The sequence below is a fragment of the Formica exsecta genome, unplaced genomic scaffold, assembly GCF_003651465.1.
Source record: "Formica exsecta isolate Colony F162 unplaced genomic scaffold, ASM365146v1 scaffold48, whole genome shotgun sequence".
Taxonomy (NCBI): domain Eukaryota; kingdom Metazoa; phylum Arthropoda; class Insecta; order Hymenoptera; family Formicidae; genus Formica; species Formica exsecta.
In genome coordinates this window covers 768,992-795,085 of record NW_021852035.1, presented here as the reverse complement: position 1 = coordinate 795,085, position 26,094 = coordinate 768,992, and the positions used below count along the sequence as shown (strand labels likewise).

General features: G+C 36.5%; 1 protein-coding gene across 1 annotated transcript in view; it reads right to left on the bottom strand.

Annotated features, from left to right (window-relative positions):
* Positions 1-16,449, bottom strand: part of LOC115241358 (polycomb protein Sfmbt-like) — a 54,586-nt gene extending 38,137 nt beyond the window's left edge. The window contains 2 exon segments of the mRNA XM_029817073.1: positions 9,638-9,771; positions 16,238-16,449. Coding sequence (XP_029672933.1) covers positions 9,638-9,770 — 133 coding nt within the window. The 5' untranslated portion in view covers position 9,771; positions 16,238-16,449.
* Positions 16,450-26,094: the final 9,645 nt, after the last annotated feature.

Below are 26,094 nucleotides of genomic sequence, written 5' to 3'. Positions count from 1 at the left end.
TCTTCCATATTTATCTCGAACTTTTCTCAATGTAAATATGATACTGGCAAAATCGCTTTTTTAAACTTTATTTTTCTTGAGTTCTCTTCGTAAGACATAAGGTAAATGTTCAACGGATCTTTATAATACGACAAAATTATTTTCTAATAAAAAAACAGATCGGGCGTATTATAACATATAACCTTCCAAGTTAGATTGCAATTCATTTGCCAACTGCGGAATTTCATTATTAAATTTAAGCGATATTTTTTTATATACATGACATATATTTGCATTTTTGCATTAAGCTTTTTACATATACAAACTGCAAACTCAACGCTTTTTACAAGAGTGGATTTGTTTGATGTAATACATAACATAGCTGGCAATTGTTAATGCTGAAAGAGTAGATAGTTAAATAATGCTTTTTTATGAGAGCTAGCCTTGTTGTCAGAGGCGAGTAACACCGACTATATAGCGCATGTCAAAGCGAAATGGCGGCCACAGTGTGGAGAACGGGTGGAGGCTTAGCATACGAATATCCGATTCTCTGTTTGTGGGTTGCTACGGTGGGTCTGATTTACATAGTTATTATGATATTATGCGGCTGCAAAAGGATTTTTATCATCAGCGCTGTCTACACCAGGGGAAAAGGAGGTACAAGCTGTGACATACGCTTCCTCTTCTTCTCCATCGCTTTTTTACCGCGTTTACAATGCTGTCAAATTCTATTCTCTTGTATATCATTCTTTTGCGCGTGTGAAAGTTTACATGTCGAAAGTTTATAATAAGTATTATCGTAAAAATATAAGAAAAAATAATTATTTAAGAAAAGTATCTTATCATATCGTCGTCCATCACTTTTTTCTTTCTGCGCGTACATTTTTTACTTTTATTTGGAATCAACTTGAGAGATTTAAAATTCAGATTTGCTAATTTATATTGCGATAATTGAACTTTTACTTTATTCATTAGTTATTTTTTTCATTTGTTTTTAAAACTTTTCTCTATTACATTATTTTAGTAATAGATTAAACGAAGATATTCTTGATATTAAAACGAGGGATTGACACGGGCTGAAATTTGATTTCTATAATAAGCGCCTTCAGATCTCATGAAAAAATATCATATTATCTTTTGATGTTCTATTTTATATCAATAAAGATTCGGATTTTTCAAAGCTTTTGTAACTGATGACATAAGCGGATTATTGAACCATCATTAAAAATGAAGAAGTCTTATAAATTTTTCCAGCTTTATTAGTTACTTATAATGTTCTTCTTTGTTCTTATTTGCTTAAAAATGTAATTAATTACTTATATTCTATCTATATATCATGATTAACATTTACATATTACGTATGTATCATTACATATAGAAATAATGCTAATTTCCTTATTTAAGAAAATTCAAACTTTAAATTTGAACTTCTTTTCTTTTAAACTTCGAATTTATTATTTCTTAAATTATGTAATGAACATTAATTATGTGAAATAAATAAAAAATATTTGCATTTAGAAAATATACAATATTATATCCAATATTTAAAAAAAAAAGCATACGATTGGTAGTAATAATAGAATAACATATTTATTTAAATGAACTGAGAATTGATAGATTGTAACAGTAACTTTAGCATTTTGAGCGAAAGAACATAGAGGAGTTTATACTTCAATTGCATTTTGTTTCAAGCGTCGTGCACTTTATAACCGAGGCATAGCTTTCTCATTCCTGAAAAGAAAATCGCAAACGATCGCAAACATGACGCGGGCAATTTTCCAAGTGATTTTCAAACGTACACGTGTAATGGACAAGAAGAATCGATATTTCTCGCAACTCACGTCGAATGACGGTAATCGATCAGCGGCGGAGAATTCGACTTGTGAGAACCTAATAAATGCCCGTCCGACTCTTCCTCACCTCGACGGAGGCTAAGCGACGCGATTACCAAAGCGGATTATTGAAATGCCACTCGAAGTCGAAGGGGAGAGGAGAGGAAGGAGGAAAAGTCCGTCGGTCTTAGCCAGATTCGCGAGAGTTTAAATTCTCACGGTTTCCGAAACTTTTCTCTATCACGCCACGCTGCTTGGGGCTGTAAATATATACCCTCCTTTGGCCCGTTAGTTCGCTATCCTTTCGTTCCCCTCCTCCCTTTTCACGGTTAGAGACGCAAGCTGTTACACTATTCGATCCCCAAATACCGCCGCTGCACCTCGCTGAAAACGTAACCACCTCTTCCTGGTGGTGATGGTGGTAACGGCTCACTGTCCTCGAACCGATGCATTTACCGCCGCCACCATCGACTACGCCGCGATAATTCCATTTCCGCGAAGCGGCGCGAATTCGAAGTTTAATTAATCGAATTCGCGCCCATGCTATTCTCGGCCATCCGAATCTCTCTCTCTCTCTTAGTTTCTCAGCCTCTCTTGCTCTTCCTACCTCCAGTCCTACCCTCTGGAGACACAAGCTTCGATTCCGGAAATTAGTAAGATCGCACATGCGGAACACGGAGGTTTCCCGCCTGCTGGAGCACTATGCATATATACGCGCGTACCTTAACATTACATGCATACCGATACACATCGATACGTATGCAAGTCGATGTTACACATTCGCGTTACATAATGCACGTCATCTCGCTGCCTCCTCGCTCGGTCGGTCGGTTAATACGACGCGGAAATGTGTACCGTTCTGAGAAGCGGCGAAAAGTTTACCGGAGAGTCAACGAGGAATTTACAAACATTGAATACGCTCGATCGAACGTCTTGAAAACGATCGTTTTATTGGCTTTTCTTTCTCGTTTCTCGTGTGAAAATGCGGTATTGAATGAGATTGTTGAGATGGTGTAATTGAATCCATTGCTCCGAGAAACAACAAAAAAAAAGATACTCAACAGAGGATATTAATATAAACAAGTTGTTGTGCAGGATGAAGTAGTTGGATCACTTTTCTGTCTGTTTCCTTTTTTCATCTCTTGTATATGTTCATGCAACAATATATTTTCTGTTCTGTAATTAAAATTTACTTTGACTAAATTTTACATTTACTTGAAATTAACTGAAAATTAAGGACTTGTATATTAGGAGTTTCGGAGTTTAGTGTGTAAACTGCTTGAGATTAACTGTATGGCGATGTAATGCAACGTTAACAATGTTAAAACATAATTCGCAAGCCGCTTCATTTCACTCGCGTATACGAGAATTATTAGCCTTTCAACATTTTCGTTGAACAAAGGATTTGTTGCGTAAAGCATGGCCGCTGAATTTTCATCCTGTATATGGTATGGTAACTATAGTTTTACCTGTTGCAATAAACACGCCGTATATAGGCGGCTGTCGGGTATGTGTCGCGCGACGTGCGGAGAATTAAATATTTCAGCATTAAATAGAAGCGGTATATATTTTTTTTTTGCGCGCGAAAAGAGAGATGCAACATACGTAGAGCGCAGTTGCACAGGCGTTATATAGAAGAAACAGAGCTATAAATACACGACCGCATTTGCTAACATTTTTTATTGCCCAGCTATAAGTGTGAATCGAGTGTGTGCGAGAGGATGCGCGAAATTGGGTTTAAAACTTCGACCGGACGATAAATACGCGCATGTATGCAGATATGCGTATGTGCGTGTACATACGCGCGTAAATAGCAGACATATATGCGTATATTACGCACTCACAATTCACCTCACGCTCCTTCGTCCTTTAATACGAGCCCGTGCACGTATGCCTGGTACGGTAGCGTGTCCTTAACGTGTAAGAAGATTACTACTAGTACGTGAGCGCGGCCAGGAAACTATGCTTGAAACTATTTCTCATTCACCGTATAGGCGTACAGCACATATTAATATTAAGCGCATGTGCTGTACAAACATGTGCGCACCGGAGTGTGTTACACTGTGTCTCAGAAGTTACACACTTTTCCTGATGTGTACAGAGACTTCCGGAAGTCAAAGTAGAAGAGCGATTGTTCCGGGATATCATCGATTATTCTAGGATTAATCCGGTATATATATTACACACAGCTAAAGGTTTGTTGAATTGAAGTTTATGTGTAAGTTTTAGATGTATAACTAAGGAATCCTATTTGTGTGCGTGCAATTTAAATCCTTTCAGACATCGGCACAGTAAATCTCGAACGTTTATTTTTTAATTACAAATGATAAAGACTTTTCTTGCGCAGTTTGTATTGCAACAGCTTTCTAATTAGCGCGCTAATTAGCATTACATCTAATCACGTCTCAGTGACGCGAAATAAAACGCTATGGGAAGATTCATTTAAAAATCAGATTTTGCTCACAAACAAGAAACGTTTTTCGTTAAATCCCATTTTTAAGGTTCACTTCTCACAGTATTTTTGAAGGAGTAAAGAAAAATTCTCAGAAAATTACGCGCACTCTGTTCAAAAATAATTGATGCTTAATGATTAATAAAATTATAATTAATTAAATGATGAAAACGTTAATGTTGGTTTCTAATGATAGCGAATTTCTAGCGAGGAAAACGCGATTTCAAGTTTGTTCACGACAATCGAAACGGTCGAGAGAAGATACCCGACGTTCCTGTATATCCGTACCAATTGCATGCGTCCCGATGCTGATGTATACCTATATAATCGCAAATGTAATTGGTTCTATACATGGTCCACGTCCTTAATGTTACACATTACATCGAAGCTTCCTCGGCGTTAACATAGTGCTCAGATGCGAGCGACTACACGGCCTCGAGATGATGGTCGAAGCCGTAACGGGTGTGTTGTGCAAACGTAGTTAACTACAGTAACGAAACACATCTTGCTGGCTATACGTGCGGACACGCGCATATATATATATATATATATATATATATATATATCAGTTATGTAGTATAAGCTAACATCTAAAAGGGCTTTCCGTGGAATACTCTCGGAGGATCGCGGCCGCATTGCACCTGTGACGCTAAATGCGAAACTTTAATCTCGCGTCTTAATCGCACTCCTGACGCGATCGAAGCGATATTTCTAGAATTTTGCCGTGCGATTACTTCCTGCTTTAAATGCAAAGCTGGTTTTCATAACCGGAGATAATCGCGGATTATTTTCAATCTCTGATTAAAGGCGGCATTAATTCTAAATCCGTATTCATGAATCATTATTGAGCTCTTTACATTCATATTTGATGAATCCGTGTTTTGCGGATTGCTATTTGAAAACTCTGTCATTACATATTTAATATTCATAGTTGATTAAATTTTGCTTATTGCCATGAATAATTGTCGATTGGATTTCATCGGAATGGAAATTAATTGTAATCTGTTTCGACATTCTCGTAAAATTGTTTACATTACTTCCAAACTTCTATTCCACACATTCTTGTTTTTTTACATGTTATTTTTTTTTTGCTATGAATTAAAAGAATATTACACGGACAATTTTTTCGAACGATACATAATTTCCTTTATGCAATTTTTAAATGTGCTGGTATCTTCTCTCTCTCTCTCTCTCTCTCTCTCTCTCTCTTTATATCTATAAGCAACTGAAAGTTGTGTGGTTGGAGCAAAACTCTGTTTCTGCTTGCACATGATCAGTATATTCGTATTAGGAACTATCTAGAATGACGTATCACTGCGCGAATAGGCAGACGTATTGCGACATCACGTATTACGCAGATGGACACGTACGAGTATATTACACATGAGAACCTGACATCACGTGCGTAACGTGTCATTTGATAGATAAGATCTTTACACTGTTCGAAGCGAATGATAGAAGCGCTATATGCAATTTGTATTACATTATCTTTTAATCGCGTTTTACGAATGAAATCAACACATTCTCTCACAATATCGATTGTTCTATCATTTCATATCAGCGCACACAACGCGTAATCCTTTTCGGAACGAGCTATTTTTTGAAATTTTGATTAATTTTGAAAACATGATAAATAAAAAAAAGGAGATTTATATTGTCGAGTTTGTAAGCAATCATATCTTTTGAATGAATATTTTTCTATATGGAATATTCTTAGATGTTTTTAAACGAAAAACTTTAATTATAATATGCTTAGAAAATGCTTATGGGACAACAAATAATTGTAAATTTTATTTTATTATTTATGATATACTATGGTTCATTAGAAATGAAGAAAGGATGTTTTAGATGACAATTTTATTTTGATGATCTTTAAATATATAATATAAAAATTAAATCCTTTTATACTGAGTATATTTGTAGCAGTTATGATTGGATTCTCTGAATATTCGAACGAGATTATCTTGCTCAACTAATTCTTCATATTGAGAGATGAATGTCCATTACATCATGCAACATCTGCACCTGATGACTAACGCGTAGCTGTTGGCGTATCTCGCTTGCAGACATTTTCTCCTGTAAGTTTGAAGCATGGAGCCTTGCTCTGTGTAATAGGGTCAGTTCAAAGGTCGGTTGCCAATTTTGCTTTAGTGTGCACTCTGTTCTCATCTCGATACGTACATAACGCTTCAGTTTCATACATCGGTTATCGGCTATCGAAATGTTAAACGTAACCGCTGTCAGTTATCAGGAAAGCGAGATGTCGGATAAGTAAAGTAAAATAAAGAAAACTGACGGCAGACAGATATAGAAGAGTCATTTATTATGCGCTTTACGGACGTTTCCCCTTAAGCGTCTACTAAAGATATATAAAAGAGTCAGGAAATTTTAGTCGACAAAAGGATATAGAACGCGCTTTGATAATAAATGCATTTTACGCGAATAATACTTTTCTTGTTGAAAATTGAAATAACTTTTTCCAAAATTTAATTTCCTAGTTCGTTTTTGGAGTTTTTCTAACTTGTATATTATAATATATATTGCACAAATATTTGTAGTCAAAATATATATTTGAAAATAACAGATGAAATCCAAATAAAAAGAAAACAGATGCATAAATGAATTGTCTGCTTGTGGCATATTTCAAGCTTGTTGGCGTATAATTGGCCGATCCTTTTGCATGCGCGCGTCACGTTTTCGCGTGACTCGTCGTGATGCTCCCGTCTGTGTTTTCTATATCGTGCGCATAAATATCACGCGTTAGAGTCGTAAAAAGATGACTTGCCGTCCGCCCGTTCGCGTACGCTGGCTCACCTAACGATAAGTGGTAAACTTGTAAGTGGCGAAATAAAGTTGGGCAGGATTTCGCGCGCGCGCAGAGTACAGTGTCTGTGACAGTTTAATTAATATCTTTCATTCTCAAAGGAAAAACTTGGCGAACTAACCGGTATGGACCAGGTCGCAATGCCGGGCCGGTTAGAACCACTTCAACTTCGGACGCGACGACGATCTCCCGCCAACGACAACGTTCTCTCCGCGGTTCCATTCTTCTCTCGCTACCGCGTTTAGTTCTCTCGTCCCGCGACCACTCGGATAAAGTTTCGTGTAGTTCCTTCGTCTTTTACGTTTCGGACAATTTTGCATTTTGACGCTACCGAACGGATAAGATTCGCGCGACAAAAAGTCTTCTTTCGAAGAAGTTTCTCTTGGGAAGAATATGGCAAATGTAAAATAATTTTTACTTGATTTTATTTTCTCGTATAGAATAAATTTAAAAAAAAATTTAACACAAACATTTAATTAATAACTAACATATAAATAATTTATCAAAATACTATACACAAAAATATTATAAATGCAATAGATACAATTTTATAAATAATAATTTTAATTTTGTTTTGTTATTTCTCTCTCTCTTTTCTCTTTTTATTATTCGCGCAGGTATTATAATTTATATTTTCATATGAAATGAAATATTGTTGCTTGCATTATTTTTTCACAAGTAGGTGATTAAAAAAATAAATCGTGTACACTTGGTTCGACGCGCATAGATTTCCGAGCCGCGTATCTGTGAATACACTGGCGATTAGCTTTATAAAATATCGCTGGAGATAATGCGTTCCCGGCTGCAGAAACTGCGAAAGAGAGAAAAAATGAAGGTGATCTCTGACGATGTGTAAGCCGCGACTTATGAACAATCCGCAAAAATAAACGGCAATGAAATCCGCATGCATCGAGTTTGCTCGGCAAATTTCCTACTATATTCAACGTCGACGTGTTCATTATAAACTCTTTGAAGTGCCTCGTGAGCTTTATAAGCTCATGACGTATTTACCCATTAAACTAAATTCGAGTATTTTCGAGCTTACGTTGATATTACCGTTTTCAGAGGCCATTCGGGGAATTGATGCAGAGTCAAAAGTGAAATGACAATGGGGCTTTTGGGGAATTTGCAAAAAGCCATTTATATTATTCGTTTGCAAATATGAGAAGCACATATGTTTTGCATTGTATACTATTTATGCTATATACATGTTAAATGCAATTTTGCTATAATTGCTGATGCTCAATGTATAAGAAGATTCTATTAATTTTCATCTCTCTTTCTTTCTGAAAAAATGCAATGATAAATTCTTGTGATTATTCATATCGCAATAGGAATTGAATTATTTTTGACAGTTTTTTATTTATTTAAAGCTGTTAAAACTGTGTTCTTGTATATCGAATCGAAATTCGGTGAGGATATTTCTCTTCTCTTCTCTTCTTCGCCAAACATTATCGGGCTTTATGATAAAGGCAGACAACGTATCGTGTGAGGCACAACACCGTATAAATCCGCCACGTATAGATAATATTTCACAATGCATTATTCAGATTTTTCACAAAGCTTTATACGCGGGAAAGCCCTTCAGACGTCGCGGAGTAGATATCCGCTCGTGTCGGAAACATGTGAAGTTCTAGCGTTTATTTACGACTTGGTACGCAACGCAAAGAAACCCTTCGATTATTGCCGGTCAAATATGTTTGATCATTAACACGAGTAAAACATGCGATTTTTTTTCAAATAATTGAGAAACCACGTACCTTTTAAAGAAGGTACAAATATAGTCACTGGGATTCAGCTGATGATTCAGAAAAAAAACGAAATTAAGATTTACGTTTAGGTTGAATATACTAAAAACAGATTCTTTCTATATATTTTAGCTTGATATATTCAATTATATTGAATTATCTTTTTCTTTTCTATATAGATCAAGTTTTAATAAAGATTGAAAGAAATATCTAACATTTAAGAAAACTCAATTGAAATCAATATGAAATCTTATGAAAAATTTTATCAATCGAATAATGTGACAGAAGTATTTGTGACTCAACATTGTTTGTATTATTAAAATATATTAAATATTAATTAAGTGAATTTTTTTATTAAATAATATTGTGTATTGTGTAGAACTATGTGATAACACTTTATTTACTTCACCCTTTACATGTAAATTAATCTCAATTTCTAATTTATGCAAAACGACGAAAGATAATTTGTATTCACGTTGAATACAAGTCATAATTTATGCATGATATAACTTGGATATAACGAATAATTTTGCGAACCCTGCTGTACATAAAACTCGAAAGATATCCGAGGGTGAATTCCTTTATTCTAATTATCAATGTTTATCGTACAGTACTGAGAGAGAAACTAAAAGACATTTAGAGCGACGAGTGTCCTTTATTTTTCTATTTCCGGCGGTAATACGGAATATTTGTTCGCGCACATTCCTCGGCGCGTGCTATTAACGCCGAGGAAAGTTTCCGCGACGCAGAGGAGCGAGGAAAGGAACCGACAATATGCAGATGAGTATGTATAGCTATGTACCTGATAGCGTCGGATTCGTCGCGGACGAGGGACCGTCCTGGCGCATGGCGTCACTGGTAATTGCCGTTCCGCCGAGATTGGTGCTGTAGTCTTCGAGAAGTACGCAGCACAGTAATAGCCGTGCCACCCTCATTCTGAAAGAACGAAAAAAAGAGCTGAACGATAATAACAAACTTGTGCTCTTCCTCTGTCTTGTTCTCCTGTCTCTCTGTCTTTCTTTCTACGTGTCTCGGATTTTTCTACGAGGAAATTTCTCGTACAAATGACGTTTATTATGTTTAGGTGCGATCTAGTGACAATTTTTATAAAATACAATGTACATATATGACAGGCTTACATCATATTTGATATATTTGATACATGTGGCATGATTATTAAAATTCAAACGTACAATAAGGAGTTAATTAATTAATTGATTGATTGATTAATTATTATATTTATTAATTAATTAACAATTAATTAATTAATCATAAAAGAGCAACACAAATTGAAGCCAAATGATAATGCATGTTCGCGAAATGTTTTCGAATTATTCCAATGTTTGAATTTATGTATTAAAGCAAACAATGGTTATTTAAAGATGTATTGTATTCAAACGCGAAGCTTTATATTACATATGATGTTGGAAACATTGAAGCTTTTATTATCCGAACTAAAGTTAGTTTTACGCGCAGCGAATTATGTAAATATCTTTTGAAAATCGCAAATTTGTTTAAAAAGGTTTTTGTATTTTCACATTTTATAAAATATTTATGCAAAACTATATAAAATATATTTTATTTGTTGCTAAAATCGATTTAAAAACTAATTTTAATGGAGCAATATAACGTATTATTGATGATGAGACATTAGAGTTTATAATTTCGAAAATATCTTTGAAATCAATACATTGCATCTCATGTAGTATGTTTTTTTTTTTATATTTGCACATTGTAATTTAACATATATTTCTAATTTTACTATTGTCATGACATTTTAAATAAGATGTAGAGATAAATATTTAAAGAATTTTATTATATTCTGAAACTCCTAAAATTCGTTAAAATGCTATTCAAAAAATTTATACAATATTAATGATCAACTGTACCATTGTTCATTATGCAACAGAGAAAGGAATTATTAAAATAATAAAAACAATCGTAAGAGGTTGAAAGAATAGAGAGACTCAAAATAAAAAAAACAAGACGTATAAGAGCTGAAAATTATAAATTGAACTAAAAATAAAAAGGGATAGACGACTCACTTAATCGGCCGTGCCTATCGCGAGAAAACGATGCTTCCAGGAGGTGAGGCCGCCCCCAACCACCCTCGAACCGCCGAAGGCGGACGAACTGGTTAACGTGTGCGAGAACTTTCCTCACGCTTCGTACTCTCTTGTGTCTCTTTTAGTCCATTTTTTCGTCGTTTTGCGCGCTTCTCCCTGTCTCCTTTCGATCGATACATTTGTCAAGCGACGTATAAACGCTACTAAGTTCACGGCAATTCCATGTAATGTACGTGCCCGAGAAGAATCGGCCGCCAAAGTGTTTCCTCGGACTTGGATCGTATATCCTAGATCTTGGAAAAAGCGCGGTCGTCGCTCGTCGTTGTCCTTCGGAGAAATACGCGCGGGACAATTATACTTTACGCCATCTCGTAAATAACTATCTCCGCCGTTTAGCGACGAAGATTTCAGTCTGTGCACGGGATGGAATTTACCGCTTCTCCTCGCCACACTTATATGCCGCGAGTAACTGTTTGTTCTTATTTACGACAGGACTAAATGAAAACTCTTCTCCTTGTCCTATATCTCTCTCTGTAACTCCCTCGTTATCCTTTCTCTTCCTCGGGACTCTTCTCTTTTCTTTTTTTTTCGTTCTCTCTCAGTCTCCATCGTCCCTCTTTCCGCACGCCGATGTCAGATTATGGGCTCTTTGTCCCATCTCGCTTACGCGTGATCGATGGTCCTCGCGGGCCAGCATGAAGTGAAAGATCTCCCAGCGAAAGCATCGTGATTTCGAGAGATTCTCCTATTTCTGACCCCTCCTCCCCTCTTTCCTCCTGATCAAAAAATATCCATGATATTATATACCGTTGACTACTTTTGCCGTTTTTGTATATCGCACGGAGAAATATTTTCATTTTCGAATATCATTGTTGGGATATTTTCATCGCTGTCATTCCCACCGCCCGTTTCCTCCAGCTCTTAATTTCGGGCTCACTTCCCGACTGTGTCGGGTACTATCCTCAAGGTTCTTTTACCTCTCGACTCTTTAGAGAAGCAGCTTCTCCTCTTGCAATTTTATCTGATGGAAGCCAAAGGAAAAATCTAGGGCCAAGCTGTTGAGCTTAAATTTAGCTTCCCGACCGAGCGAAAATCTTCCCGAGTACGTTCGGTTATTTGCGCGTAAAAAATATTTCGAATCAAAAGATTTTATTTCCATATTTTATATTTCTGATCTCGATTTCTTCTGCTTCCTCGCCTTTTCGACTTTAATCCCCAGCGGCATACTTGGTAAAATAAAATCACGACGTATCTCTATCGCGATCGATCTTGCGCGATAAATTCAAGCATCTTATCCTAACGCTATCTAGATATCTGCTCTTTTTATTATTTTCTTTTTTTTTTATTTTATGAATCTTCTACGATACGGATGGAATACTTTCACGTTCCATCTAAGGACAGCACATATATCTCTCGGCAGCATCTCGATTCGATAAGATACGAAAGAGAGAAATCCGAGATCGTGCACACCGAAGAGGGCTTGATTTATTCGAGCGCGGCGAAAATCTTTTATTCCTCAATTATCGCCGCGTGAAAATATTTTAATCCGCGCCACGGAGTTTAATTCTCGCTCCATTTCCGCTACTGTAATTTCCGCGGCTCTCGATATCTCTCTTTCTTTTCAAAAATATTTTTTCTGTCTATCCCTTTGATTGAATGCATTTTATTCTTCCACACGCCTTTATTGAATTTTTATTATCACGATTCATCAATTTACTTGCTATATTATTGGCGTACATTTTTGCCGTTTAATCCCGCCTTCTCTTTTTCTTCCTTTTGCTCTCTTTCTATTACTTATTTTTGACGTCGCAATATCCGACATTATTGCAATCGCCTACAACGGAGGTAATTTTCCGCAAGGCGCGAAGTAAAAGCTTTGCGTCTATTAAATCTGATTTTCATCATTATCGGAAACCATCTACCGTGAGGAGATTGGCAATATCAACATCTATAAAAAACGATACGTTGTTATACAAGTAAAATATCATTTTCTATACTCTTACACGTGTTTGCAACCGCGACCTGTTTGATTACAATCTTCGAAGAAGAGCCAGGCAAATGTTAGTGCCGATCCGAAATACCAATCCTACTATGCGGCGATGCGATAGAAACCTCGTTCGGGAAAATGCTAAAATCCGGGAAACGCTAAACGAGAAACACGAATCGCGGAGATTTATATGCGACCAAATTTTCCTCTTGCGAACGTAAATTTACTTCTCGCTGTGGAATAATGACTGCAAAAGTTCCCTGTTCTCACGGTTCGTGGTGGAATTTCAGAATTTTCCGAAAAAAGGATTAGCACGAGCGAGAAACTCCGTATATACGTTTCTTCTAAGTCTTTCACTCAACACGCTGAAAAATTTTTTAAATTTAAGATGTAGTAGTAGTAGTAATAGTAGCAGTAGCAGCAGCAGCGACAGTAGTAATAGTAGTAGTAGTAGAGAGGGAGAGAAAGAGAGAGTCGGGATTATCATAGTTGCTCACACATACTAACATAATAGGTATTATTAGTATTTTTATAAATAGATAAAAAATATTTATAAGAAAAAATGTGGTTCACGATATAAAACAAGAAGATAGATTCTTCTATAATTTAGATAGAAACTGTACATATATTTATATATGTCCGTATATTATCGTTGTTTCTAAAATTCGCGTGTAAACTTTAAATCATATTTATTCTATATATGTTTTTGCAATTAAATTCACAAGAGAAGAGAAAATAAAGCAATACTATCGATACAGCGATTCGGTGCGGATGTAGATAATTGACATATTTTTCCATTTTCCATTTTATAATTTAGAACGGAAAAATCAATTATTTCGCTTATAAATATTTTTGAATTTTTGTCGTGTCACATTAAAAAAAAAGAACTTTGACTAAAAAATGGCATTTGTAGCATCTAAAACCCATATTCAGCAAAAAGAAACACATTCAATATTTTAGTAAATTTCTTACTCGTAATAATCTTTTCTTGTCTCGACCAATTTTTAACTTAAAATTCCTTTAGTATTTGCACGTGAACGATTTATCGTTTCGTGTCACGATCAATACAAGGTTTGGCAGATGATACGAATGTAACGATTGCTATAAAATATGATGAAATGACGATGTGAAACACGAAGGGAGACGCTGACCCAAAGTGTGTGACATTGGTTCCTATCGCACGAATACGAATAGAAAATATAAAAAGTGATATACGATGAAAGAATTTACCGATTTAGTCGCTGGGCTTAAACTGTCGTTTCCTCTAATAGTCGTTCTTTTCGATCCGCTCGATAAATCGATCGAGTCACTCGAAAATCGCATCGCTCCGAGCCGAGTTAATCGCGTCCGAAACGACGTTGCGGAAAAACTTCCGGACGGCTGATCAATTTACCGCGAGAGACTTTATGTCAGCGGCGGTTCTCAATAATCTTTTTTCTTATGATAATACACCCTGTCAAATGCGGTGGATTTGATTTCGCCCGCCGCGCTGGAGATCTCCGCGATCTGCGATCCCTCATGCCGACGACGTTATATCACTCCTGAATGATTTATTCCAGCTATTGCACCGCACCGAATCGCTCTCTCCCTCTCTGGCTCTTTTTCATAATGCGAAGAATAATTCCAGCATATAATATCGCAGACAGACATATGTCTGCTTTATGAGTGACCGGCATTGTACGGAAATGGATTAATTCGGGTATGAGGCAAATCGCGCATAAATATCATTTCATTTGAATAGAATTGCTCTATACGTTTTGCAACGGTGAATTCGTATAATCATATCGTTGCGCGACATTTAAAGTTATCACAAAGAAACATTAAATCGAATTTCGAAACATGTAAAAAAAGTATATGTAATAGAAATATGTTTAATGTTTATAAGGAATTGTTTAGCAATTGAAATTTTATGGATAATTTCTTCATTATTATTATATTTTCTGATAAGAAATATTTATATTTATTTAATATTTTACGATCTGCGTAATCGAAAATATTAATGTAATTACCTTCATTTTTGGATTATATCTCTACTTGATAAAGTAATCTTGATATTTTTTGTGATTAATTTTATTTTCTCTAAATATGTACTTTTTCAGACTAACGAGATATGAACTTATTTTTCATGCTTGAAGTATTCGATAATGCATACATTTCGTGCATTACGCGATATCATCGTTAGAAACTTATCTTTTCTCAATAAAAATCATAAAACATTACTTATTTTTTTATGAAATTCACATAATCATAAGAGAAATTTTTACGAATCATATTTCTACGTGCATATATGTACAAAATTAGTAAGAGAACTTTATTCATCAATTAGAGTGTTTAATTAGTTTGTCTTTTAGTACTTATAATCTCATATTTTAATTCAGAAAATTTACAGAAAATTAGCAGAAATTTAATTCAATTTTAAATGGAATAATTAATTAGATACATTTAATTATGTAATATTTATAAAAATTGATCTTCTAAAAATTATGATAATAATGATAAGTTTGTAGAGAAAAAATTTTGTTTATATAGATGTAAAAAACGATCATTTCATATAAGATATTAATGACATTATTTAAAACTATTTGTCAGCAATAAATTTATATAATTTTAAATAGATTTAATAATAATTAATAATAATTTAAAATTTATCTCTTCTAAAGAGTATAAATACGCCACTAAAGTCATCAGCAGCACTATTAAATATATTTGTAGATTTTGTCTTGTACAAAGCATTATATATAAACGCATCTCTATTTCTCGCACACTTTCTACTTTTCTTCTCTGTTTGTCGCACGAGAAACACGCTCGGTATGCGAGTCATAATGGGAGGAAAAAAAAAAGTATCTAAGGTACAGCACCCACGCATAAATGTGAAATATTGCGCAATAACTCACATCTTGCGTAAAATGCTCCAAAATGTTCTTTTAATAATATCGTTTACGTTAACGTTGCAGTAACATCGGTTTTACGTGTGTTCACGTCGACCGATTTTTATTCCCGGCTGTGCCATGTTCTGTATCGGGGCAACTTATCATGTAAAAAGAATGCAACTGCAACTGTAATTGATGAGTTAACGTGGGCATAACTCTTTCGTCTTTTATTCCAATTTTACACCAGGCACACATAACGTATCGTAAAAAAAATTGCAAAAGAATCACTCGCGCCCATCGACATAATGAAAGCTGTTATTTAGATATTAAAATCACTTCTCGATCAGACCGAGAGAATCCACATCCTCGAGCATTACATCGCCGCGTTTATAACGAAAAGCTTAATTTAAAAATAAATTATTTTATTATCGATATTTTATAAAAGTAGAATCTTTAATAATCTCGTCGAAGAATATTACCTCGCGAAAAAAGTGTAGCATTATAGTAGCAGGAGTATGACACGACGCGCCATACGCGCGTATATCCTTTTCTCTCACTTTTCTTTCTCCTTCTTTCTTGCGAATTTTCCCAACGAAATAACACCCGCGCGATTGATGATGATTCGCGCGACGCGAAACTATACCTCCGTCGACGGACGCATCCCCGGGCGTCGAGACGCGTGTACTGACTGCGTCGAGTTGGCCGCGTCGTCGAGCGAGTCGAGAGAGCGGCGTCGGGACGTTTGCCGTGATGGGAAGCGCTCAACCCGCATGGCGCAGGCCCACAGGACTATACGGTGTCGCTTTTCTTCTTTCTCTCTATCCTTCTCTCTCTCTGTCTCTCTCTGTCTCTCTCCTTTCATCTTATTCTCTTTCTCACCCTATCGTTTGCATCGTTGGATATAATATTCAATTTATTATGTATCTTTGATACATGCGGACCGTCGCGCCGGAAAAGTGGGAGGCGCGAGAACACGACAGCCACGGGCTGCCGGCTCTCCTTCCGGGGAAAAATAAAGCGAAGAAAAATATGAAGAACGAGCGAGAAAGGGGGAAAAAAAAGAGAGAGAGAGAAAGGACGCGAGAGGACATGGTTGTGGAGGAGGTGAGAGGTAGTGATGGAGGAGAACGAACAGAATCGGCAGCGTTCCGCTCGAGGGTGAATTGTCGAGATATTGTCGATCGGGCAGCTCGCCCCTCGATAAAACGTCTCGGTCAAAACGTCCTCCTTTTTGGTGCTCGACCGGCTGACGAGCGGAAGAAAGAGAGTTCCGAGACTGAACGAGCCGACTTGACGAGCCGATCACTATGTCAAAGATGAGGGAGTGAGGAGAAAGCATGACGGTGACAACTATGACGACGACTATGCCAATGACACGTCAAGGAATCAAATTGGATGTAATCGTGCGGATTCGTGCTCGCTTGTTTTCCCGCTAATCGTCGATGAACAAGTCGTCGCTAGAACGTTCGATTGTAATTTCGAGAGATTGTAGAACAATTTCGTCACGATTAATAAATCTGGAGAAGTTGAGGGGATAACTGAAAGGGAGGATTCCAATTTGTACGGTTTCAATAATCACGATTAACCTTTGCCGATATTAATCGGAAAAGTAATTCAAATATCGTGTGCTAGGAGAGAGAATATATCAATCTGATAATTGGAATCTGCAAGATGATATCTTCAAAAGTTTTTAAAGATGGGAAGAGATGAAACGTATCGTAGAAAGGACTATCCCTTTAGAAAGATAATATAATGGTGTAATGTTATATTTGTAATAAATTTTAAGGTATGCCATCTCGGGAGGCGTAAGACGAAGAAGTAGCTTACCTATCGCTTGTCCTATCTTTCACCGTAATGAAAATTTTACTACAAGTTCGTCGAATTGAAAATTTGTTTAGCGAGAATTAAACGCCGCTATGAAGATATGCTAAATAGAGGCGAAACTAAAGATAAAAGCAATATAATTAGCTACTCGTTCGACTTATTAAAACTTATTAAGAAGCTGCCAAGTTATCGCGAGATATTTAATTTCAATTCAAGATAATCGCTGCCTGTTGAAAGATTATTTTTAGCTGAAATTTTTTAGGAAAAAGCATAAATGTGTATTTCATTTCGGATTATCGGAGTTATATTTCTTCGGCGGTACGATCGTAGCCGTGATGGGAAGCGCTCAACCCGCATGGCGCAGGCCCACAGGACTATACGGTGTCGCTTTTCTTCTTTCTCTCTATCCTTCTCTCTCTCTGTCTCTCTCTGTCTCTCTCCTTTCATCTTATTCTCTTTCTCACCCTATCGTTTGCATCGTTGGATATAAAAAAAAATGTTCCATTTTTTTTATTATATTATAAATTCTATATCACTTGCAATGTAATCCCTAAAATTTCTTTAAATTCTTTTGAAAAGATATTATAAAATGTCGAAAAATGTTTGAACAAATGTCGCTGATCAAGAACCGCAATAAACGTTAATATTTTATGTCTCAATAAATTAATATAAATTCATTTCTCTTTACTAGTATGACTAATGATATTTCTGATAAATGTTCATTACATCCTGCGTATCTTATTCATCTATTCCTCAATGACAATATAAGATGGTTAACTGTTATAATGTTACTACTATAAACGACGCTTTTAATTAATCGCGAAAATTTTTTAAAAATAGGACTAATAGAGCTTAGCTTATCGTAAAATAGGTGATACTTGAGATCCTTTTAAGCACATTTCAGTTACTGCAATGTTGTAAATGACGTGGAAAATGAGTTAATTGAAATATACTCTCGACGATGAAATTATGTCAGCGGATTAGGCAGAATTGCGGGATGGTAGGTACACCTTGGTGCAGTACAAGATGTTGGAGGCGCATGAAAAATCGTGAAAATTTTTTTTAATATCGTAACACGAGGCGTACCAAGGTACAAAGGCGCGTACTTGCGAGGCATAAGGTCGGAATTTATGAGAGAAGAACATTCCCAGGGATAGTGCCGCGGCTTCCTCCTCCTCCCTTCTCATCTCTTTCTCCTTCTTCTTTTCCGGGCGGCTCCTCAATTATGACAGTGAGAAAAAGTACACATTAAGGGGATTGCTCGGGGGCGGCTGAAGCAAGCACATGCATAGCGCGCTACAAAATTGCCGCTTAAGCTGCAGTGGGCGGTGATAAATGTAGAAAGGTTAGAAGCGCATTTTGACGGGAAGAAAAGAAGAAAAAAATAGAAGAAACAGAGAGAGAGAGAGAGAGAGAGAGAGAGCGAGGGTAGGTGGGCCACGAAAAGCTCGATGTGCTTATTAAAAGAAAGGCAGACTGATGAAGTGCAAGCCGAGCATCCCTCTCATCTTCTCACCGCGCGTCGGTTGCTTCATGATGAAGGGTAACGAGATTAACCGTATTCATTTGTGACGCTCTCCGTTTTCTCTCTCCCTCTGTGTCATAAATCCATTAAAAACCTAACAACCATCGTGCGAGCGCGTTTGCAGGAGTGTATCTGTATGTGTGTCGTGAGGTGCGGGTCATGTGACAAATGCATTAACTTTTAATAGGGGCCCTCTCCGCGGGCGAAAACAATGCTTCGAACTGATTTAACGTCGGCGATAATTGGACGCTCGATATCAGGAGTAACGGCCAACTTTTTTGCCGCCTGATTTAATATTAGCGGTAGATGTTCGCTCGCGTTCGCGGGGCAGAGGGTGAGAGTGGTAGGAGGGACGACTACATGGCGCTGGTAATTATCGAAAAAACATACTGCAACTTCGGCCTCAATCTGACCGGGAGTAATGGCTCGTTACTTCGGAAACGACGCTTCAGAAGCCTCGCGCAAAGTCGGAAGCACGATACGGATTGCATTACGCAACAACGATTCATGTTTATGTACTTGACAAGCAGAGAGATCTAAGTCCTAAGAGAATTTTTTTAGAGACAAACCCGTCGAGCTCCGGAATTACGGATGCATTTTTAAAGTAAATTGAAAACGAATGAGCACATACAAATTTAATCAAATATTGAAATTTATATGAAAAGCAATATAAAAAAATTCTTGTCTATTTAAAAACTTTTTAATTAAAAATACGATATTAACATTATTTTTCCAGAAGCATATTTGAGAGTTTCTAGTTGGATTTATTTTGTTTCGTAATTTGTATAGTCTTTTTTTCCGATCTGATGAGATATAAATATATTAAAATTGATAAAAATTCACGCTTATTCTTTTTTACTTTTTTCAAGACATGCGTAATTATCTGCCTTTATGCCGATGCTTTGCAAAATTGGCGATAAGTTAATGCATAACACGAATAAAACGAAGTGCGAATGCTTCTGTTTTTTTTTTTTTATTTATCAAGGAAAATGCTTCGAAGAACATGAATGGAGATATTGGATCGTATGAATAAAAACTACAGCAAATGCTTTTGCCTTTATTCATCGAAGGAAATGCTTCGAGAAATACGAATAAAAACATCGGAGCACATGCTTATTTCTCGAAGGTAAAGCATTTCTTTCTCTCCGAGTAAAGAAGCTGCGGCGCATGCTGTATAATTGAGAAAGAGAGCATTTCCTATCTGTGAAATATATACATATAAACGCAAAATAATATGTGTTGAAATACACAATTATAATACATGATACATGTATATTATATTATAGTTAAACTATAATATAATATGAAATGGATGTGAATATAATGGTCTTTATTTATATACACAGGTCTTTTATTATATTATATTATAATATAATATTCATTTAATTTATAACATCTTTACTTTGTTTCTTCATTTCAATTTTATCGTAGTAACATTATTCTTAATTTTTGTTCGCGACAATTTTCCGTCCATTATATTCTCGGCGTGTGTTTAAATTATATACCATTTTTTGTATACATGTATATATATATATATATATATATAAATATATAAAATACATGCATGATACACAAGAACGTAAATCTGATCTGCAGAATCCTCGTGCAGAGGAAAGGAAGGATTGTGCACGTGTCGTTCCTCGCGCGAGCCCATCCGGAAAATGCGTTTACCTTTTCGCGTAAACCTACTAATGCCGCCGAAATTCTGCACGTGCATTGCCACATTTCCGGGATGTATGTATACGTGTACCGTTCGTAGTATATACTTTATAAAATACGTGACTTCGCGTATTTTCGTCAGCTTATCTTCGCCACCGCACACGTCGCGTACACGTACGAGCGCCCATGTGTATACTACCATCTAAAAGTCTTAAAATAAAAGCTAATTTGCCACGTTTATATCATACTTGCATTTTTGCATATAGTCTCTTTCAATTGCATTATTGTTTTTCTTATCATTTGTAAAACATGTTTTTAAAGAAGCGGATTATATTTTATCCTGCGTTATTTTTCTTTTTTATCACGTGACTGACATGAGATGCACGTTAAGATGGGTAATTATCTTTTCTACTCTTAATGCACGCTTGTTTATCCTAAAATTTTTCAATGATAGTGTGGGTATATACATATAATATATGTATGACGCGCTAGAATATGTATATGCAATTGAATAAATGTTACATTCGAGCACGTATATGTGCGTGTATGTGTCTGTATCGTGTGTGACGCGAGTCAATACGTCGGTGCCCGTGTCGTACGTCGTGACGACGACATGTGCATCGACATGCATCGGCAATGCGCGACGTTAAATGTACCGGGTGCCGTTCCGAAATTAAGCGGCGGAATACGCTGTTTCCATCGCCGCGATAAAAAGACAATTCAAGGACTGATGAGAACTTGTCGTGCAACAAGGCGATTTCTGAAAGACCGTCAAACATCGGGACGTTTTCTCGCGCCCGCTCGCGATCATTTTACGAGTAATTTCGCGTCGTTGTACGGTTATCCTAGTAACAACAGAGACGAGAATTTTGTGGTTTTTTTGAAAACGTGGGGGTGGACGTGAGTAAGATCCAAATGGAATATTAATTAGCTTGGCACCCGACATCATGTTCTCTTCATTATCGAGCATTGACTGAAGATATAAAGCATGCAAGATAATTTTTTTTAACAACTTTTTATGTTTATTTTAAGATGCTATTTTATTTTAATCGATATTTTTATTTGCTTTTAAAAGGCAAAATTTTTCTAAAGTTTATATCAAACTAAAAGTTTTTAAATATTTAACGAAAAATGAAAGTCTCGCAAGACAAAATAAAATACACTATTGAAATTGTCTCCGTTTGTCCCGAGACAATTTTATGCATGGGAGAGGGCGGGAATGATTAAGCTAGAATTATTATTTTAAACTATCAGAAACTATAAAACCATTGAAAATAAAACTAGAACTCTTAATAATTTGTAAGTCTTTGAAATGTGACATCAACCTTATGTATAATTAAGACAGTTTTTCAGCTTCGAGTGAACGATTAAAGAGAGAAGAGAATGATTTGGGTATATCGTATTTTGATAATGCAAATTGACATTAAATTTTTTTTTTAAATTAATTGAATAATAGTTTGATAAATTTATGCTCATGAATATAATCTTTTTGGACACCCTCTAAACGAGATATTAACTGTCGAAATTGGATGTTTCTGCTATTAATTTAATTATATCGGTTTATTGATAAACGCACTGCAAATAGATTTTCATCGAAACAGGAGAATGGCAAAATCAAATTTCCTTTAGAATATTTATAATTACTGTAATGGTTACCGTTCGCATTACACCGAGGCATAAATATGTTTTAACCCATTAAAAGTTATATGAATATTGGTAGAACGCTATATGTATGTATATTAATATTGATATTATATTATCTACATATACTATACAAGTCTCAGCGTTCACTTTGTCGAATATTAAAATAAAATTGATATAAAACTGAATTAAAACCAATATTAAAAACTTAAATTACTATTATTGCGTACTATTAATAATATCTTTTAGAGCAAATTATCTTATTAGTAATTATCTTATTAATTATTTTTATAGCAAAAAGATTTCATTGTGTTTAGATTCAGTGAAGGTTTGATTGCGAAAATTTATATGTTTTTATGTGATATATTCCATTATGAATTCTTCTACTATGAAAATTTTTGAGAAATTTTTAATAATTTATTATAATAATTCCTAATAAAGCTATTTATTAAAAAAAGGGGCATATTTTTTTTTCTTCGAAATATCTAAACAAACGAAAAATAGGTATCTGAATAGATAATAATATGAAATTATTAAATGTGTATATGAAGTTAAAAAAAAGACAAAGAACTTTAAGAAATTTTATTTCAAAGCATCAGAGTCATTTTCTTCGTCCGCTAAAAATCTAGAATTTTCGCGAATAGCGAACAATCGCGAATATATGAGCGTCAAGTATCGAATCGAGATGATCATCAGGGAGAACGCAGATCCGGGAAAGATGCGTTGGAGCGTGCGCACGCCGCCACCGCGTGTGTTGATTTCTAAATGCATCCGTAATCCCGGTGAGAGATCGATGGTTTTAATCAAGAGAGTGTCTTCCCCGCCCAACGCTCTGCCGCCTGCTCTCGCGGGGTAACCGTATCTCTCTCAGTCTCTCTCTCCTTCTCTCTTTTCCGCTGTTTATTTTTAAAATAAAAAATAACTTGCACGCGCGCTTCGCGATTTGGCGAAAAAAGGGAGAAAAAGAGGGAGGAAGAGAAAAATATTCGCAGGTCCCGTTCGTACCATTCGTACGAGATTAATATGCGGCGACTTTGCCCCGGGGTCGCGCCCGCGTATTTCCATCCATCGACGCATCTGTCATGCGGTGGCGAGTGTGCGGAACTCTTCTAGACCGAGGAATCTCCATTGAATCTCCAGTTCCGTCAAACTGTCCAGCTCGCTGTAGATTTTCATTTAACTCACAGATCTTGTTCAGATTGAAGACAAACGATTCGAATGCACGATTGAATGAAATTGTGGAATTACCGAGTCCGCAGAAAGTGATGTTTTTTTACTTATGTATATAATACGTATTTTTTTCTCTTAAAAAAGAAATTAAATTCTTTAAAAGTTAGATTTAAATTAAATTATATAAAATGCATTTTCTCTATATTAGACTTCCATATCGATTATTAATAAAGGAACTTTTGGTTATAATATGACAGTGGGAAAGTTTAGAGTCTCTCTCTGTTTTAGATGGAAAAAGGCTGATCGCGTAACATCCTCTTAAGATAGGAATTGCTGGTTGGATTTGAATGCGCGAATATCGCTCGGCCTCGTCGATCTGCAGGGGATTTTGCGGCATGTATTTCGTTTATGATCCCGTATTCGAGAGAATAAGAAAATTGGATCGACGGCGCTCCGCTCTCTCCCTTTTCTTTCTTTCTCTATCGGAACTGCGCTCGGATCGATATATTAATGTATCAGCATCCGATCAAACAACGACACATTGCGATGACACACATCTTCATGCAAATGGGAACGCGCTCAACGGCTTTCCTTTCTTTCCTTCTTTTGGTCGTTATTTCTCTCTTTTTTTTATCGTCACCGGGTGTCGCGTATTTACGCGCCGTTTTACAGCGGGATCGTAAAATTATCGGCGCTCATAACTCTCGTAGATAAAAGGGCTCTATTCCGCGCGAGAATCTCTACGCGGGCTTTGGATACGCGCGCGTTCGGTGAAGTTATGGGTCCTCCGGGGGTTTTAACTCGTCACGCTTGCCTCTCTTCCTGCTGCTGAGGATGGAATATCGCGCGATAATTGTCTCTCGTAATAATTGAATACTTTAATTACGTTAATTAATTAAGAAATCTGCTCGAGCGATATCTCGCAACGTAAAGGTATCGCGGTGGATTTCTATCTCCTTTCTCTCTTCCTCTGTTTTCTCTTTTCGCTCTTTCGTCTACTCGCGAGAGAGTAATAACGTCGTTATCATACCTTAACGGCCGTCCGCGAATGAAGTTAACTACGTTAGCCTCTCAATAAGCGGGCTTTGCTTTACCGTGAAAGTTCCGACGCCGTAATTGCTGCGCGCGGCTTTATTGTGTGTCACCCAGGCGTAACACGCGGGCGGCAATCGCCGGCACACAATCTATGAAATTCAGTTGCACGGGAGCGAAGCCGCGCAAGAGCGCGAGGATTAACACCCCGACGTCGTCTCGCATCGCTTTAAACGAAGCGGTGCAGGTAGCGTGAACGGCACAAACGAGCGTGTCGTTGTCGTCGTTCTGCCGGTGGTGATCCGAAGCCACCTCTCGTGCAATCACTTTGCAAGTATAAGTTAGAAACGTCACGGCTTGGGCAACCTCTTACGTATAAGGGACATTCTAGGTGGTGTCTGCGGACAGTCATGCCACCGACGATGACGACGACGACGACAAGGAATACGAGGAGCGAAAAAGGTGGTCGGACGATCCCGGACCGGATGCAATTCGTGATATCTCCGAATATCTGTAGAAAGTCCCCAGTTGGTCGCTCTGTCAAAGCAACGCTGTCGCGCGCCATTCAATACGACAGCTACTTCTTTGCACGCAAAGCTTTCCCTCAATCGCTGAAACGACATATAACGATACCTGCATTCTGATATTGCGAGGGAGAGAGCTGAGAGGGGATGTTTTTCAATATGGTGCGGATAGTCTTTTTTAGTTTTCGGTTGGCTCGGTTTTGTAAAGCAAAAAATGTGAAAGCCGAATAAAGAATAGCTCTTTGAGAGTTAGTATTTTTGATTTTTACGAGCTCTAATATTCCGTACAGATATGTGGATATCTGTTTTTAAGTACATACTGCTTGACAAAAATTGAGTTCTGCGACTTAGATTGTTTATTGGAAAACGCTAACAATTTATTTCATTCTACGAATTAATTTTAAAAGAAATACTGATTATACTATATGCATATATTGCAAAATATAGTTGCAAAATATTTTCGCAAAAACAAATGACGAGAAGTTTTTAAAAATATCTAACGCAATAATTGCACAATTATGAGTAATATGCGTGCAGTGTAGGGTAATGTTTGATTCAATGATCACAAAAAACGAATCTATTATACTACGGCAATTTTATTATATATGTGTAAGACATTTGCCATACTGTCAATTGGTGTAATTATTCAGAAATACATGTGATAAAGCGATCATATCCAATGATGAAATTAAAGTAAATCATAAAGAATCATAAGGTTATTAACAGATGATGGCTTCTTCTCTTTTGATGTTTATTTCAGACTGATGGCGAGTGATTTATTATCTCTCGTTATTCTTTGCGCAGAGAACGTGATGCTATTTAAACGTATCAAATTGTAACTAGATAAGTGTTCATGAATAACATTCGACATTAACACGAAATGAAAAGATAAAATTCTGGCGCAAACGGTTCTATAGATCGATATTGTGTATGGCAAAGGGAGGGGGGGGGGGGGGGAAGA